This window comes from Gopherus evgoodei, chromosome 2 (assembly GCF_007399415.2).
Source record: "Gopherus evgoodei ecotype Sinaloan lineage chromosome 2, rGopEvg1_v1.p, whole genome shotgun sequence".
Taxonomy (NCBI): domain Eukaryota; kingdom Metazoa; phylum Chordata; order Testudines; family Testudinidae; genus Gopherus; species Gopherus evgoodei.
This window is the reverse complement of record NC_044323.1, coordinates 60102017-60119835: the sequence shown is the minus strand read 5'-3', so window position 1 is coordinate 60119835 and position 17819 is coordinate 60102017. Positions and strand designations below refer to the sequence as shown.

Below are 17819 nucleotides of genomic sequence, written 5' to 3'. Positions count from 1 at the left end.
TTTATATTGTGTCCTTCATTAAAAATGTCCTGCCTCAATCCATAGACATTTTAAATATAGAGACTTTTGTCTTGGGCCCCTCTGGTGATCTCAGTTGTTGGAATGGAACATAAAAAGCGTGAGGAGACTGCCTTTAAGGTAGTCTGGTTCGAACTTGACATGGCTTTATAGGTCATTTTTTAATTGTACCTAGGTTGAAAGGCAATGTGGACTATGGAGCATAGATGTCATGCACTCTGCTAGAATCACTACTAAGTAAGGGGTCAGACATGCATTGCATTAGCTGTAATCTCCAAGTGGTCCAGCCATAATGTATTACAGTCATCTAAACTGCAGATAGGAAAGGCATGAAGATGCTGGTGAGAGCACTTCCAAGATGAAGGGGTCAAAGTTGTATTGACAGAAGTAGATGAAAAAAGCACTCTTGTCTACTGCTTCTACTTTATCAAAAAAACAGCCATGAAATCAGTAGGAAGCCTAGACTATGCACCTTGTTATCAAAAGTAAGGGTGGATTAAAGGGGTAGAGATGTTACCGCCACTGCTTCCTTCTGATGTTCCCCCAGCTGAACAATGTAACTTCCATCTTGTCTGGACTGAGTTGTCATCAAGGCCCTAATGTCGGCTACCACCTGAAGCTGTGAGACTGCATCATCGATCTCAGATGAAAAGAGATTTGTAGCTCTGAGTCATAAGCATATTGATGGCACTGCAAGCCTAGCTGCCTCACTATATTCTTTCAGAGGCCCCGCAAATATACTGCATAAAAGATGTTCTGTTCTTCTGAATCCATTTTTAGAGTGGGGCATGTCCTGTATTAGAAAGTAACCTCCAAGGATATTTAAAATCTTTTGCTTCTTTATGCTATATAAAAAGGCCTGAAGAGTGTTTAGTGGGTTTTTTTTTTTAAGGCGGTGGAGGGAGGGAGAGCCCTTTGGGCTGTCGCATCTTAAATGATGAATCTTTAACCAAGACATTGTTCGTTAGGCATTGGAGTCAAATAGGTGTTACAAAACCACAAAAAAAATCAGATTTTTAAAGATTCTGAATATAAATCTCTCCCTCTCTGTTCATCGGCTTTCAGTCTCTCTTGTTTCTTGTGATATTATAGTCTTCCTAGTTCTCCAATTGCCATAGAGATTAAGATAAATTCAGTTTACACACGAGAGAGGACAGGGTTGTGGATTTTCTGTGTTTAAACCTGTCCTTCCCCACCGCACATCCCTTTCAGGCTGCCTTTTATACAAAGTAAAAAGTTCATTTTCCTTCCCTCCCTGCAACCTCCCATCTTTGCACATCCTCTCCCTGAACTTCCCAAGGTTCATGCTGATATCCATCAGGAAACATCTGGGCTAATAATGGTCCTCCAGTGTCATCCAGACAGGTCTGAATTATGCAAGTAAAGTCAGAGGTCCTGTGTGTGATCAAGTCATGGATGGTGATAGAATGTGGCTGGCTACTGATTTTGCAGTATGCAACATGTACCATAGAGGTAGATGATAATAGATAATATTTTATAGTGAGGGCTCATGTGAGGTCTCAGGGTAGCCATGTGTTTGAAATGTCTGTGTGCAGTGTGTGTCTATGCCTTCATTATTATTATTTATTATTTGTATTATTGTAGTGTCTAGGAGCCTTATTCAAGGACCAGGACCCATTGTGCTATATGCTGTACAAACACAACACAAAGACAGCCTGTGCCCCAGAGAGCTTACAACCTAAGTATATATGTGCCATTTTTATAAACACATGCCAGTGCTGTAGGCCAAAACAAAATACCATCAAAATAAGTACCACCATGGTTCTCAGCTTGAGTAACTGGTAGTATTTTATGTTTAAAATAACTGGTGCTAGTTGTAACATATGCACATTGTCCTTAACAGAATTGAAGAATTAATTAATACACTATATTTACCTCCTTTATAACAGAGGAATTAATTTTGTGTAACTTATTTTAAATGCTATAGTTTACATACATGAAGAAGTGGCAGCATTTGAGAAATGGGAGGTTCTGCTACTTTATTTTTAGGAATGACTCTATTGCACTCCATTCTTTTTTTCCAGGGCTGTTCCTGGCTAAGTTTCCCATGAGTTTTTAACCTCTTGCTGTGGTTCTCTTATGTAACAGGAAATAGGTTGACAGGAACAAACAAAATACAAGTATATCAGTCACACACAATAGCAGTTGATTTAACTAGCCCTGCCTTCAATTGCCTAATGTAGATACAGTACATAGGTTAAATCAGCTGTGCCTGAAAACTTCTTGTGCTGTTTCCCAAGAAGCAACTATTTTATTCCAGTTCAGCAAAAGGCTCAGAATTACAGCGAACATGATAGAAAATATGTGTTTATTGTGAAGTTAAAACTTGTGGCACTGTCATGTCCTGGGATTGTGGATTTAAATATTTATTTGCTCTTTCTCCAACCCTCAAGGCAGGGGTTTTGTGCAAGCTTCAAGAAAGAGATGACATTGGACGGATTGAATTAGTCCAGAAGCTGGCAAGGGAAAACTGTCAGTTTTTGCAGGTGGATAGAAAAGAACCAGAGAAGACAGAACAAGTAAGACATTTCTCATTTGTTTATTTAGAAGGGAAAGGAAATATGTGTTCTACTTTGTTGTAAACTTAAAAAAAAAAATAGATTTAGGTCCCACTGCACATTGAGCTACATCTGTTCTGTCATGTGAAATGGGCCTCCTTCAAATTCACAAAATTAAAATGGAATAAAATTTGCATATTTATCATTTTAGTAACATTAACGATAACTGATAAATCTTGCTAGCTTATAATAGGTATGAAGCAATTTTCTCTCAAGTAAGGGGAGTGATTTCAGAGTGTTTTCTGACAAAATGTTAGTCATTTTTGCTAAATGCTCTTCTTTTAAAGATATATTTCTCATATTTTTTAAAGGGGTATATGCTTAAAGTACATTACTTTTTTAAAAGAACCTGAATGAAAATTATTCTGCTTCTATAATATTTTGGCAGAAAATATTAATAGGAACTTTCCAACATGAATTATAATTGCATTTAAATAGTGAGTTTATGGTTTCTTTTTGTATTATTATTGTGTATTCAGCCAAAACTTCCTTTGACTCAGCTGAAGAAAATAGCAATCTGCTGCTCACTGCTTCTAAAATCATTTATTCAAATAATAACTATAGACTGAAAATGCATTAAAATACTAGCTGCTTTGCTGATAGTACAATGTAATCTTTTTATCCTCCTGCTGCAGATTGTTTGTTTGTTTTAGTTTTCATTTGATAGGAGATACTGGTTTTGGTCACATACTAATTTAAAACTTCTAAAGGAGGAGGAAAAAAAAATGCAACCTCTTGAGTCCTGAAATGCAATGTGCATGTCTTCCCCATTTTTATTTACTCTGCAGTACAAAGAGACTTCTGCTTAAGCAAAGAATGATTTTTTCAGCTGACCCATGAGAAGTCAATCAACTCTAATGTAAGGGTTCCACACAACAAAAGGGAGAGATGAAATCTTACCTGAGAATGTGATTATATTCTGTTCAATAGGCAATACGCTCCTGTCTCTTGCAGTTAAATATGTAATTTACCAATGGGCATATCTGAGGGAGGACAGCAATTAGCCAGGCTCAAATTGAACTGATCCTTGGTGGATCCACTAACTGTGGGCATCTGCAGAAATTTCCACCTGTCTTTAAACTGCATTAGCAAAGCAATTGAACATTTAGAAGCTTATGAAAGTCCAATTTTATACTAGTAAAGGTTTATAATTGTTTTTTTAGGGTTATGCTGCAAGAGTACAGGTTTTAGGACCAGATACTTTTTGGTAATGATATTTCAGAAGTTCAGTGGTATCTTGGTTGCTGATTTTGGCCATTCTACTGGCATATGCTAAGTTCTGTGTCAACTGTCATACTGGAGTCTGTGATTTCAGTACACAGCAGAATAGAATACAGTTCTAAAAGTGGAAAGGGGTGTAAGTGCTCACTTTTTCTTAAGACTTTATTCTTTGAAAGTTTTTTGCATATTTTGCAGATGCTGCCATACTTTATCAGAATGGCTGCTTCAGCTCATTGAGAGACAGCTGCCCTTATTCATGTTGAGTAGTACCACTCTCTGCAATTAGTTTTATTGGACTAGATTGTGCCTTTAGAGCCCAGAGCAAGGGGTGGGGTGTGTAAACTGTATAATGGGAAGAATTGTGCCTCAGGGTATGTCTACACTGCAATAAAATACACATACACATTTGGCCTTTTGCCAGCTGATTTGGTGTCATGGCCCCAGGGCTAGGAGACTGTTTAATTGTGGTATAGACATTCAGGCTCAGGCTGCAGACTGACCTCTGGGACCCTCCCATGTTGCAGGATCCTAGAGCCTAGCTTGAGCCTGAATGTCTACACCTCAATTAAACAGTCCCTTAACCTGAGCCCCACAAGCCCATCATAGTATTTAATTGCAGTGTAGACATACCCTCAGAAACTTCCCTCCTGAAGCACAGTTCACCCCTTGCTCCAGGGATGTGAATTTGGTATTTTACTGCTGGCCTGTATGAGCAGCTACTTATGACAGCTGTGCTGCTTTGCTTGCTGGCATGTTAAGGGATGAAGTCAAGTCTGCACCCATTCCCTGTCTAGGCACTCTGGCATGGGAAGGAAGTGGGTGGACAGTGTCCACTTGCTCCTTTGTGCCTAGACTTTAGGTCTACGCAGCCCATGCAGAGGTGTAAGGGGCTTTCTCACTTCCCTTTGTAGGTATATAATCTAAGAAATCATCTAGCCAATTGGCTTTAGTGGGACTACTCACCAAGTAAGGGATTACTTAATGTGAGTAAGGATGATTGGAATCTAGCCCTAAGTAAGACTACATTATAGAAACTTACAGCAAATGAACTGCCCAGCCTCTGTTTTCATTTGAAATATTAAAGAAACATACATCAGGAAACATACAATATTAGACATACACCAGGATCTGTTGTTCTTACAAAGTAATGTGTATTAAATATACATCCAGGTGCATGTCATGTTGTTTAAAAACATAGATTTTCTCTAAGCAACTACTTAGAAATACACCCTAATGAGTAACCTATATAGACAGTAAAGTTGAGGGAATTCAGTTTTCCCTTTAGCATTGTTCTCTGTGTTCTCAACAAGACACCAGTAAGTATCACTGCACTGAATCTTCCATTAGTCTTCTCTCCTGCTGTGTTCAACTCTAACTTCATGGATGATCTACCCTTCTGAAATGAAAAGTGTTCTGTCTATACCTGAAATGTGTACATACAGTTTTCCATGCACCTCTTCCAGCACTTTTTATTTCATTTCTTCAGCAGACAGTTAACTGTGATAGCCTGGCTGTAAATGTATCTTTAAGCAGAAATTTCACTGTTAGCAGAACTGTATGTTTTGAGGGGGCTCTGACAGTGTAACTTTTTGAGTTTGTTACTAAAGATTGTTTGTTCTGTTGCTGGAAGAAAAGATACTGTTTCTAACAAGTTCTAACATCAAGGATTTTTCCCCTTGTGTGGAATATTTAATCTGGGCAGAATCCTCATTCGTTATCCTATAAGAAGATACACAGACAAGAAAACTTTAATATACTTAAGATTTTAAATATAGACACCTTGAGTAAAAGGAACCTAACTCAAACAGTAGTATTTTATATTTCACATAGAATAAATATTTAGTCAGGAAATCTGGAGTGAAACTTTTATAGGCAACCTTAATTGTGACTCCATATTGCCAGCAGTGATGCATCTAATGGAGCTATCATAATATTAAAACAGCCCTGGAATTTTTAATATCATTGACAGCAGATGTTAAGGTAATATATCCTACATGTGTGCTGATTCTTATGTATCCTCTTCTGGGAAGGAGAGGGCCTCAGCTTATTTTAGTAACTCAAGTACTCAGTCAACTTTGGCTTTATTGTCGGTGGTGGTCAGGGTGATGTAAATCTGGTATGCATTTGGAGAGCAGGATCTATGATTCACATTTAAAAAGTGGGTGATATGGTAGATATGGAGTTTTTGGTCCGTCTACAAATGGTTGAACATGGGGTAGATTGGGCTCTCTGGCAAATAAGAGACTGTTGTGCCTGCTAATGTTATGGCAGGTAAGATGTTAAGAGACTGTGGTCTGTGGCCCTCAATGAGAAGGTGAAGTGTGGAAGGCTTGGGGCTCTGGCCTGAACTAGTAAATACAAGATAGGCCAGAAATATCAATGTCAAACAGGTGGCCAGGAGGAGGGGTATTGTGTGGTCACTATGTGACAGCTGGGTATTTAGTCACTGAAAGGGACAGTGGAAGTCTGGAGCTCATATTGGAAACATGGAAACATAGTAAGGGGATTTTCACAGTGTGTGTGAAGCTGGGGTGGGGTGTGCGTGTGTGTGGAACCTCAAGTCTAAATTTCCACACTGGGATATGTTTTTAGTTGTTTTAAACTATAATGTTCTAATGAGGTTCTCTCTGTGTGTCCCCAGTCTTAACTCTCTTAATGAAACTTTCTGGTTGTGAATTTCTTTAGTTTGGGGTTTTTCACTGAATGACCATGATGACTTTGTTTAATAAAATATGTTTAAAATATATTGTTTATAAAATAGACTTAATGTAATATTTATAGACCTATATATTCCTGCTGATTAATGTGTTAGAATAAAAGATTTTATTAGTGAACTCTATGCAGCATATGCTTTAGATTGCTTCAAAACTGTGTTTTTTCTAACTAGGATAGAGTGAATTGTACTGAGTAAATGTATGAAACATTAGGAGTAACTTCCTCCATGTCCTACCCCATGACCTCCAATGAAAAAGGTGTTTTGAAAAGTAAATAAAATGAATTAATAAGAAATTCCATAAAATCCAGAAAAATAGGGTTAGTTTGTTCATTTCAAATGTAAGAGGTAACCATTATTGTTGGTCTAAGAGAGATGTGTACATCAATTAGTGTAGTTCAATAAGACCATTAAAATGCTTTCACACATGAATGAAAGTTGACCAATCCATTAAGTATTAATATTATAGAACAAACTTTTTTTTATCAATTGGTATATGTTCCTTTGAAGAAAACGCTTATGCTACGTGGAAATCTTGCTTTTCTATGCATCTTTACTATTATCAGTTGCTTTGACGGAGAATAAATATGGAAATCTTTATTGAACAGTTCAGCCATAAAAATGACACTGCTTTTTCAAATAGTTTACTTACTATTGGCATCAATTATAGAATAGAATATAGATTCTTATACATAAAGATTCAGCTTTTATGGTCTAGTGTCATTAGGCACATTTGGAAGAAATATTTTTCACTTTTAAAACATTATTCATTATGTGTCTTGTAATTTTTTAAAATAATTACATCATCTGAACAATGACACTACTAAGGAAAGGTTTTATTGGTCAGCTTTACTCTGCTCAAATCTCTTTTTTATAAAACATATTTCCAATATTTAATTTTAAGCAAAATACTGAATTAATTAGCTGACATTTTTACATGTAGTCATCTTTAAGAGCAAACACAAGTTAATTGTATCATGTTATAAAGGCTGTGTATTATTTTAATGAAACAGAAAAAGTACTCAAGGTAATTGAAATGTTTTTATGGAAAAACTACTCCTCATGTCATGTTAATAATTTCATGGAGTCTGGTCAATTGCATGTATGTTAATGCAAGTTAATGTTTAATGTTCACAGATAATACAGACAAAGTTATCCAGTGTAAAAACGACAAGGAGTCCTTATAGCACCTTTAGAGACTAACAAATTTATTTGGGCATAAGTTTTTGTGGGCTAAAATCCACTTCATCAGATGCATGGAGTGAAAAGTACAGTAAGCGCTATATCTATTATAGCACATGAAAAGATGGAAGTGTTCATAATAAATAAGAAATTTTACTTTCTATCGATACTAAATATTTCCCCAAACTGCACAATCTGTCTTCTCAGGATGAGACTATTTTAATATTGTATTTTAATGCAGAACCTAAAAAAAGTATGAAAATGTTCTATAAATCCTCCTTCTATTCCCTTTATAGAATAAATATATTGACCTTGGAGACGAATATTTCTTCTACTGTGTTAATCCCTGGGTATTGGCCAATTTAAGGAGGAAAAGTGTTTTTGAAAACATAGCTCCACAACAAATATTTACAGCTATTTTGTTAGTTTACATGGAATTATCTTTAAAACTTTTTAATCAGCATTCTCATTAATAAGACAGATAATTTGCTCACTGAAATTGGTTAGTGTTTGGTTGAAGCCATGAAAGGATTGTCAAAAGAAGATTAACAATGTAGCGTCCCAGGTATTATAGATCACTTAATATTGGGGGATTTTTAAAAGGAAATTCCAGACATGACATAATGGGATTGGTTCAGAATGCTCCCATCAGTCTAGCTGTCCACCTGCAAATGAACAAAAATGAATGTCAATACATGTCCAGAGGCGCAGTATCTGTTAGTGTAATGAAGCAGTGGCCTTGCATTGATGTAATATTGAATTGCCCTTCAGTAACCATTAGACTGTTGGAAATTCAAATATCAAAATAATGGCTTAGGATGACAGCCAAATACAACCAGTGAACTTGATGTGTGCTTCAGTTTCAAAAAGACACTTTGCAAAATAGAGAAAGTGTTACTGTGTCCACCCTGCTTGCAATGGATACATGAGGTAAATCAGGTGCAGATTAAACGATCACTGGGGCCTAGACAAAACCTTTTGTCTGCTGCTCCCCGTCCCCTATCCACGGCTTCCTCCCCATCCCCTTTTTCAGCCAACTTCCTGTGTGGGCCCTCGATGCTCTTACCTGTACTTCTAGAAGGTCTTGAGGCTGTCACAGAGCAAGTCCTGTGGGCAGAGCAGAAGGAACACAGGCTGCTGGAAGCGGGGGAAGACCAGGAAGGCCCTTGGGGGTGAGTTCTGCTGCAGGAACTAACCCCATAGTAGTGGCAAGGAGCAGCAATACTGGCTGCCCCATTGCCTACTTAGGTTTGACCTTGATGCCTCTCCATCATAATGAGGGGTGGGGAGGAGGCGGCCAAATTTGAGTAAGTGGTATTGCGACAGTTGCAAAATATTGTACTCCATCCCCTGTTCTCCTCACAATTTTGTAGACTTCTGTGAAATCCTGTTTTCCAGACCATTTCTCTAAGTTTTTACAGTAAACTAAGCTCTTAAAAATGTTTAATTGTACCTTCTCCATTTAATTAGTAGCCTTTTTATAATACAATGATTGAATATTTTCCTCCTCCTTCTGTGTGAGTCATCTATTTATACTTCCTGGAATTTTCTTTTTGCTAAATGTTTTCAAGTTTTATCTGTCAGCTTAACTCCTATATCTTTCTCCAGCTCATTGTTTTGTTTTGTAGGGTTTGGCCATATTACCCTTGCTTATTTTTGTCCCTCGACTCATTATCATGCATCTGTGTAGACTGAACTGCATAAATCTCTTATCTGCTTATGTTTCTAATCTGATGAATGTCATTTTCTGCCTTTTAGAGAAGCAGAATTACCAATTCATAAATTCAAGGTAATCTGTTTTTTAAATGTGTCCTTTTTTGGTATGTATTTTTCCATCTCCATGTTTCTATGATCAGGAAATTTCATGACATTCTGCATGTTCTTTCTTCTGCATTTTTGATATGTTGCATAGACACGTTCCTTATAACCCTGACACTGTATACTAGGTGCTTCCTTCCATCTTGAGTTACTTTCACACACATGCAGGGAACTCGAATGAACTGAATTTTCCATGTTAAACTAAAGAAAGTAGTTTCCTAAACATAGAAAGAAGTATTAAAAGGAAGGTTAATGTTTGTAATGTGTAGCACGCAAGCCAAGCTCACAAGTATCCAACTACCTTCAAGATTCAAAAGAAGTACTTTTATCCTGCACCTCACATTGTGCAAAATCATGAAGACCTTTCACAGGCCTCATCTACACTTACAGAGCTGCAGCTGTACCAGTGCTGCTTCACTGCTGTACCGCTTAGCGAAGATGCTACCTACGCTGATGGGGGAGCTTCTCCTGTTGGCATAGGTACTCCACCTCCCTGAGAGGTGGTAGCTACAGCATTAGTTGACATAGCATCAGTTTTTACTCATTTCTTTCTCAGAGCTGATACTGAAAAAGGACGTCAGAGTTGGCTCTTACCAAGGACTAGATCAGGGCTCTCCTGAACTAAAAGCTTTAAAAGAGCCAAAGTTCATTGGAAAACTCTGTGGCCTTGGGACTCATGGCTTTCTGTCACATCATCCCTTCTGGCACATGAGGTTTGATAAATCGCCCAGATGCCTGGGGCATTCATATGGAGACTGGACCCTGCATGCTACTTTCTTGACCTTTCTGTCCACCATGGCAGTATGGCTTCAGTCTGAACTTCAGACCTTGTTTACTTTGAGGATTTGACATGTTTACAGCAATCAGTGGCCAGTCACCAGTGTAGCTCACCCAGTGCACACACCTAGTACAGACAGGCAATGCTGCTATAAATCAGAATTTACTCCTGTTTGCAGCAGAGGTAAGCTGCACCAGTGCGAATTTCAGTTTATCCTGTCTGTAGTAGGATTAGTACTGCTGCAGGTACAGAGGTGGCTGGCCATTGATGGCAGAAATCCTAAGTGTAGACAAGGCTTTATTTGCCCCAGGTGCTGCTGCATTGCCAATACTTTCCACTAGGTATGTGGGTGAAACAATCTTTCTAAGAAGGCTTGAAAGCATGGATCAGGATATTTTCCTGGAGGCTAGCTGGGGAATATTGCTGTCAAAACGCAGTCCTTGTCCTGCCATCACCCCCTCCCTTGACTGTGAGAACAAAGAGGTCTTTTTGGAGGAGGCATGGTTAAGTCCTCTCAGATCAACAGATTTTTGCTTCCTGGAGTGGGTTTTCTGCTTTTTTCATCTCTTCCATGGCAAAAAATGGAAACGCAAAGCTGGCGTTACCTTTTGTGTAGATCTTTTTCCTGTTTTTCTTCCTTTTTATCACAAGCATTCCTAAAATCCCCAAAACTGTGTCCATTGCTGCTTCTGTGTGGCCTCTGTTACTTGTTAAGCATACACTCCTTTAAAACCCAGTTCTGGACCCATTGAAGTTGATGGGAGTTTTTCCATGGATTTCAGTGGGAGCAGGATAAGGCCTTTGGAGCCCAATCCTTCACCACCTTGCATCATGTGTAATCAAGGACACTCTTTGCAAAGTGGGTGTAACACACTGCCACCCTGTGAGCCGAGGAAAATTCTGTGACATTTAATGTCCACTTGCACTCATTTTGCATGGATGTAAATGGAAGCACACAGGACAAAAGAATGAAAAACCAAGCCCTTAATGAATCTTTATTGACTGGCTTAATTTAAATCAAAGCAGGTATCCTCCTTTTCTTCCCTGATTAGTATTTCTCACACTCTATACAGCACTCTCTGTATTCTAATTCACAGCACATGAAAATGAGGTCTCAAGTGCAGACCTATGGATTTCATTTTAAATAGGCCGTAAAAAAGTTTAATTGGATGTTGCATGTGTAAACATGGAACGGGGTTTGAAATTAGCAATGACCTGGTGCCCATTATGGAATACATTTTTTCTAAAACTGCATGTGTTGGGGTTCCGAGCTTTTTGTCCCTCACTGATGTGATCACTGTAGAATATGGAATCCTCTGACTTGTGAGAATAATAGAGATCCCTAGGTGCAAGGAAAATACTGTGGCTTCATCCAACAATTTTCTAAGTCACCAAATGACTTAAATCAGGAAGATCATGAATAGCAATGTTAAAGGCATTTGGTACTTCTTTCAGCAGACTGCTGAACATCAAATCTTAAAAGGATTTTCAAAACACTAAGGGCTGGATTGTACCATTTATTTTCAGCCATCAGCTGGGGACAGTGCAGAGCTGCACTGCCCCCAGGTGAGCGCTAGAGACAGTCTGTCTGCAAGAAGCAGAATGCCTCCTAGCGCTCCCCAGCACTCAAGGGAGGATGCAAACTGCTACACCCCTTTTAATGGGTGCAGCACACTTTACCTTCTGCACATCTGCTGGCTGGCCTGGTATCAGGGAACCGATAGCTCCATCTATTCATCCTTCTGTATCCCCTTTGGGCTATGGTAGCAGTAATCCTGTGCTCCCTGAGTTCAGGGACAGCAATTTTGCCTGACCCTTAGGTATGATGCACAGGGGATTTGGTGCAGATCTTTCCTTCCCTTGCTGTGCACCTGGGTCCAGGCTAGAATAACATACAGAGAATTAAGAAGGTTTATAATATTTTTGGAAATCGGTAGCACTAGCACTGCATTTCTTCCTTTGTAGGGAAGTTAATATCTTTTTATAGGCAAGCTAGCTTTTTCGCCAGATATTCTTAATGTTACAAGGTGATCAGGTGTCAAAAACACACAACCCACTATCACAGCAGAAACCAGTGAAATAAACTCTCTCTGTTTTTTAGTTTTTGCAATATAGAATTCTATGATGTTTACCTACAGTAAGTAGATAATTATACAGAGCTAGTTAGAGCAGGGGTGGCTCTAGACATTTTGCCGCCTCAAGCAGTGCAGCATGCCGCGGGGGGCACTCTGCTGGTCCCGCAGGTCCACCAGAGCCGCCTGCCGCCCTCCCGGCAACCGGCAGAGCACCCCTCGCAGCATGCTGCACCAAGCACGTGCTTGGCATGCTGGGGCCTGGAGCTGCCCCTGAGTTAGAGTAGTCTAGATCGGGGGAAAGGAAATAATCAGAGCTGGGGTGAAGAAGACCACAGTGTGATTCTGCAAGTGCAAATTCTTGTTGGTTGGCTTTTGATTTTGCAAAATCAGAAATAGATGATTCAAGTCTCAGTTTTCTTTTATCTGAAACGTCAGTGTTCATGGATGGAAATTGGCTGGAGGTTCTGATTTTATCTCATCTCAAGTCAGGAAGCTTTGAATCTTCATAGTGCAATTGATTGATTCAGCCTGTCTAAACAATCTGTCAGTGTCTATATGGGATTTATAGGGCACTAGTCACCATGCTATGTATATATCTACATACATTTCTCTTGATTTCCTAGACTTGATGGATTCTTTTTTGGAGGAAAAAAAATCACCCTCACTGTAAATCCATCTTCCTTCTCAAGGTGTAGTCTAATCTGTGTCCAAGCTTCTCATAAGGTATGGCTACACTGGAGAGTTGCAGTGCTGGTGGTGGGTTTACAGCGCTGCAACTTACCTTCCACACTTGCAAGGCACATACAGCACTTCATCTCCTTGGCTGCAGCGCTGGTGATGCAGCGTTGCTCCGCCAGTGTGGCCACCAAAAGCATTATAATTGGCCTCCAGAGTATTCTGAGATATCCCAGAATACCTGTTCAGCCACTCTGCTCATCAGTTTGCACTCTACTGCCCTGGCCTCAGGTGACCCGCCCTTTAAATGCCCTGGGAATTTTAAAAATCCCCTTCCTGTTTGCTCAGCCAGGTGTGGAGTGCAATCAGAATCTTTCCAGGTGACCATGCCTCCACATGCCAAACGATCCCCAGCATGGAGCAATGGCGAGTTGCTGGACCTCATCAGTGTTTGGGGTGAGGAAGCTGTGCAGTCCCAGCTGCGCTCCAGCCGTAGGAATTACAATACCTATGGGCAGTTGTCAAGGTCCATGCTGGAAAGGGGCCATGACCGGGATGCGGTGCATTGCAGGGTTAAAGTGAAAGAGCTGCAGAGTGTGTATTGCAAAGCCATTAGGGAAACCGCCGCTCTGGCGCTGCCCCCGCGACCTGCCATTTTTACAAGGAGCTGGATGTGATATTTGGGGGTGACCCCATTGCCAATCCGATGACCACGATGGACACTTCAGAGGGCGGGGAGGAAGGGGAGGAAACTGGGAGTGAGGGTACTGGGGTGGAGGGAGACAACCCGAAGTCCCAGGAGGCATGCAGCCAGGAGCTCTTCTCAAGCCAGGAGGAAGGTAGCCAGTTGCAGCAGCCAGTACTTGGTGAAGGACAAGCAGAGAAGCGGGTTCCCGGTAAGCAGCTTTTATTTTCAGAATGGAAATGTTTCGGGAGAGGAGAGAGGGTTGGGGCTGCATGCATGCATGCCTAGATGTGGAATAGCCCATTGATGTGGTCTATCACGTCACGGTAATCGGCCTCGGTAATCTCTTCAAAAGTTTCAGCCAGAGCGTGGACAATGCGCTTGCGCAAGTTTATAGGAAGAGGCACTGTGGTCCTTGTCCCAGTCAGGCTAACGCGTCTGCGCTACTGTGCCGCGAGGGGTGGGGGGACCATTGCTGCACACAGGCAAGCTGCATAGGGGCCAGGGTGGGATCTGCATTGCTGTAGAAGACTCTCCCGCTCTTCCCAGGTGACCCGCAGCAGCGAGATATCTTCCAGGATTAACTCCTGTGGAAAATGTTGGGAGACTGTTCACTGTAGGTGCTCCCTGCTGCAGTTTGCTTTCCCCAACACACAGTCCCCCTTACTTACCATTTCAAGGCTCCTGTGGGTTATGTGCGCTCTGTTTGGTATGGGAAAAGTATGCTAAAGTGAAGACTGTAAACTCCTTCACTGTGTGGGAATAACTGTCTGGGTGAGACTATAAACAATGCTTCCTCTGTTAACTGTTGCCATTTTTGCCTTTTGAAAAGTGTCCTTGACTACTTGACTGCCCGTATCATCCAATGCTCAGAGGCTACAAAACCTGCGGAAGAAGCCATGAGAAAGCAAAGAAGACATGCTGAAAGTAGTTATGGATCACTCTGCCAGAGAGAGTAAAAAACTGGAGGGAAAGGGAAAGCAGGCTCTGCCAGAGAAATGCAGCGGCTAAGAAGAAAAGCACAAAACAGCTGATAAGCATCCTGGCACGCCAAGCGGACTCTATCCAGTCACTCATAGCCATGCAGGCAGAGTACTACTGTGCTGGCCCCCACCCCCATCCCAAAGCTCTTTCCCTTGTGCCCCAATGTCAGCTCCAAGCCCCCTTCCCCAGCATCCAGGTTCTTACCACCACCAGCTGCCCCCAACACCTGTACATTCACCAACCAGCCCAGAGAACTACGACCCTTACCCTCTGCACTCAACCCCCATCACCATGCTGTATTTTCATCTTGAAGTGCAGCAGTCATTGCACAGCACTCCAGACAAGACACATTCAAACCTGTGACTGTACAGTTCCCCACCCCACCCCCATGCCCTTTTAGGTTCCCAAAATATTGTGTGTCTGTCAAGAAAGTTTTATTTTCTTTTCAATAAATGAATTCTTGGCTTTGAAAACAGTCTTTATTATTGCAGAAAGTGAAAGATACTTAGCCCAGGAAAGAAACAGGCACTGCAAATCATTTTAGGAAAAACAGATTCCTACCAGCATTGAAACACTGCACTTCACTCCCATGCAAGGCACCAAACATTACTGTTGGTTTTCAGCCTCAAATTTCTCCCTCAAGGCATCCCTAATCCTTGTAGACCTGTGCTGGGCCTCTCTAGTAGCCCTGCTCTCTGGCTGTGCAAATTCAGCCTCCAGGCGTTGAACCTCGGAGGTCCATTGCTGACCGAATGTTTCACCCTTCCCTTCACAAATATTATGGAGGGTACAGCATGCGGATATAACAGTAGGGATGCTGCTTTCCCCCAAGTCTAGCTTCCCATACAGAGATCTCCAGCTCCCTTTTAAACGGCCAAAAGCACACTCCACACTCATTCAGCACCGACTCAGCCTGTAGTTGAACCGGTCCTTGCTGCTGTCAAGCTTCCCTGTATACGGTTTCATGAGCCAAGGCATTAAGGGGTAAGCGAGGTCTCCAAGGATCACAGTGGGCATTTCGACATCCCCTACTGTAATCTTGTAGTCTGGGAAAAAAGTCCCGGCCCACGTCTTCCTGAACAGTCCACCTTTCCAGGCCAGCCTATGTTAATGTCAATGAAACACCCACGGTGATCCACAAGCTCCTGGAGAACCATAGAGAAATACCCCTTCCGATTAATGTACTCGGATGCTAAGTGGGGTGGTGCCAGAATAGGAATATGCGTCCCATCTGTCACCCCTCCACAGTCAGGGAAACCCATTTGTGCAAAGCCATCCACAATGTCCTGCACGTTCCCCAGAGTCACGGTTCTTCTTAGCAGGATGCGATTAATGGTCCTGCAAACTTGCATCAACCTGATTCCAACGGTCGACTTTCCCATTCCAAACTGGTTCGCGACTGATCGGTAGCTGTCTGGAGTTGCCAGCTTCCAGATTGCAATAGCCACCTACTTCTCCACTGGCAGGGCAGCTCTCAATCTCGTGTCCTTGCGCCGCAGAGTGGGGGCGAGCTCAGCACACAGTCCCATGAAGGTGGCTTTTCTCATCCAAAAGTTCTGCAGCCACTGCTCGTCATCCCAGACTTCTATGACAATGTGATCCCACCACTCAGTGCTTGTTTCCCGAGCCCAGAAGTGGCGTTCCACGGTGCTGAGCATTTCCGTGAATGCCACAAGCAATTTAGTGTCATACGTGTCAGGCGACTCGATATCGTTGGACTCTTCACTGTGACTTTGGAGCTGAAGGAATAGCTCAACTGCCAAACATGATGTGCTGGCAACACTATCAGCAAAGTCTTCAGCAGTTCGGGCTCCATTTCCCACAGAAACCATTGGGAGACTCACAATGGCGCCAAATGTGGACGGAAAAACAGTGACTGCTGGGACGTGAAGTGATGCACGACAGGGCGTTGGGACAGGAAGCAGAATGATCCGCACCCTTCTGTCCTCTTCCCACAACCCACGGCGCCAAAATGGGACGAGGTGCTCTGTGGGATAGCTGCCCATAATGCACCACTCCCAGCAGCACTGCAAATGCTGCAAATGTGGCCACACTGCAGCGCTGGTAGCTGTCAGTGTGGCCACGCTGCAGCACTTTCCCTACACAGCTGTACGAAGACAGCTGTAACTCCTAGCGCTGTACAGCTGTAAGTGTAGCCATACCCATACCCGTAGCCATAGACAGAGACAGTGGAGGCCTGCAGTGTTGTGAATGCAGCACACTCCTCTCCAGGGAGAGGAGGGAGGAGTGCCTCAAGTTGCTTAACAGCAATTCAACTCACCATTTGAATAGTGACATTAAGATACTCCATAGGGAGACTGGCTAATCCTACTAATTCAAGATAACGATGTCCTTGATCTGAAGCTTCATGGGAGCAGTGGGAGGAATATGAGGGCATTCTCAAGATTTCATTAAGGATATGGCAGACATCTCCCCCACTTGGAGCTTGGGGCTTGCTCACACACTGCACTAAATACCAGAGACGGCAACATTTAAGAAAAACTAATCCCAAATTTTGTTTGTACATATTAATGTACATATTAATTTACTGTACGCAGTGATTTATCAGATAACTGTAAGCTTGGGAAAACACTTCTATATTGTCCAAAGCAAGACTGATCACAGTCAAGGAATATTTATGGGCTCTTATTTCATAGTGTAGAAATAGCCAGTAATCTGCATGTAGCCTCAGGACTGTAGTAAAAGGATAATATATTATCCTTTTACTAAAAAAATTACAGCTCCCATTTGACAACAGCACCTATTAGCTCTTTCTTGCCAGAAAATGAATAAGCTTTTTGTTCAGGAGCTTTTGAATAATTTCACTTTTCAGTCTTTCAGAGCAAAAACTTGATTCTCAGACTTCATATTTGATTTCTATATAAACTTCTGTGCATATTTATCCCCTTACTGAAATGTCACAAATCTAACACTTCTGCTAACTCACTGTCCAACACACATAGAGGCATTCACAGAAATAGCAAGAGTCGCATACTTTATATTCACTCAAATGACCTCGTTAGCTTTTGTAACCCTTTGAAGCTGGATGCCTCTATAGCTCTCACAAGACGAAGGGATGGTCTTGTGGCTA

General features: G+C 41.6%; 1 protein-coding gene across 5 annotated transcripts in view; it reads left to right on the top strand.

Annotated features, from left to right (window-relative positions):
• The window catches only part of RAPGEF5 (Rap guanine nucleotide exchange factor 5), a 230537-nt gene that overhangs the window by 103052 nt on the left and 109666 nt on the right, over positions 1–17819 (top strand). For 4 of the 5 annotated variants that reach the window (XM_030550749.1, XM_030550751.1, XM_030550750.1 and 1 more), the window contains one exon: positions 2433–2558. In XM_030550749.1, the coding sequence (XP_030406609.1) occupies positions 2433–2558 (126 nt within the window). Of the gene's footprint in view, positions 1–2212; positions 2559–17819 lie in introns of those variants that run through there. The other variant, XM_030550752.1, reaches the window with a different exon arrangement.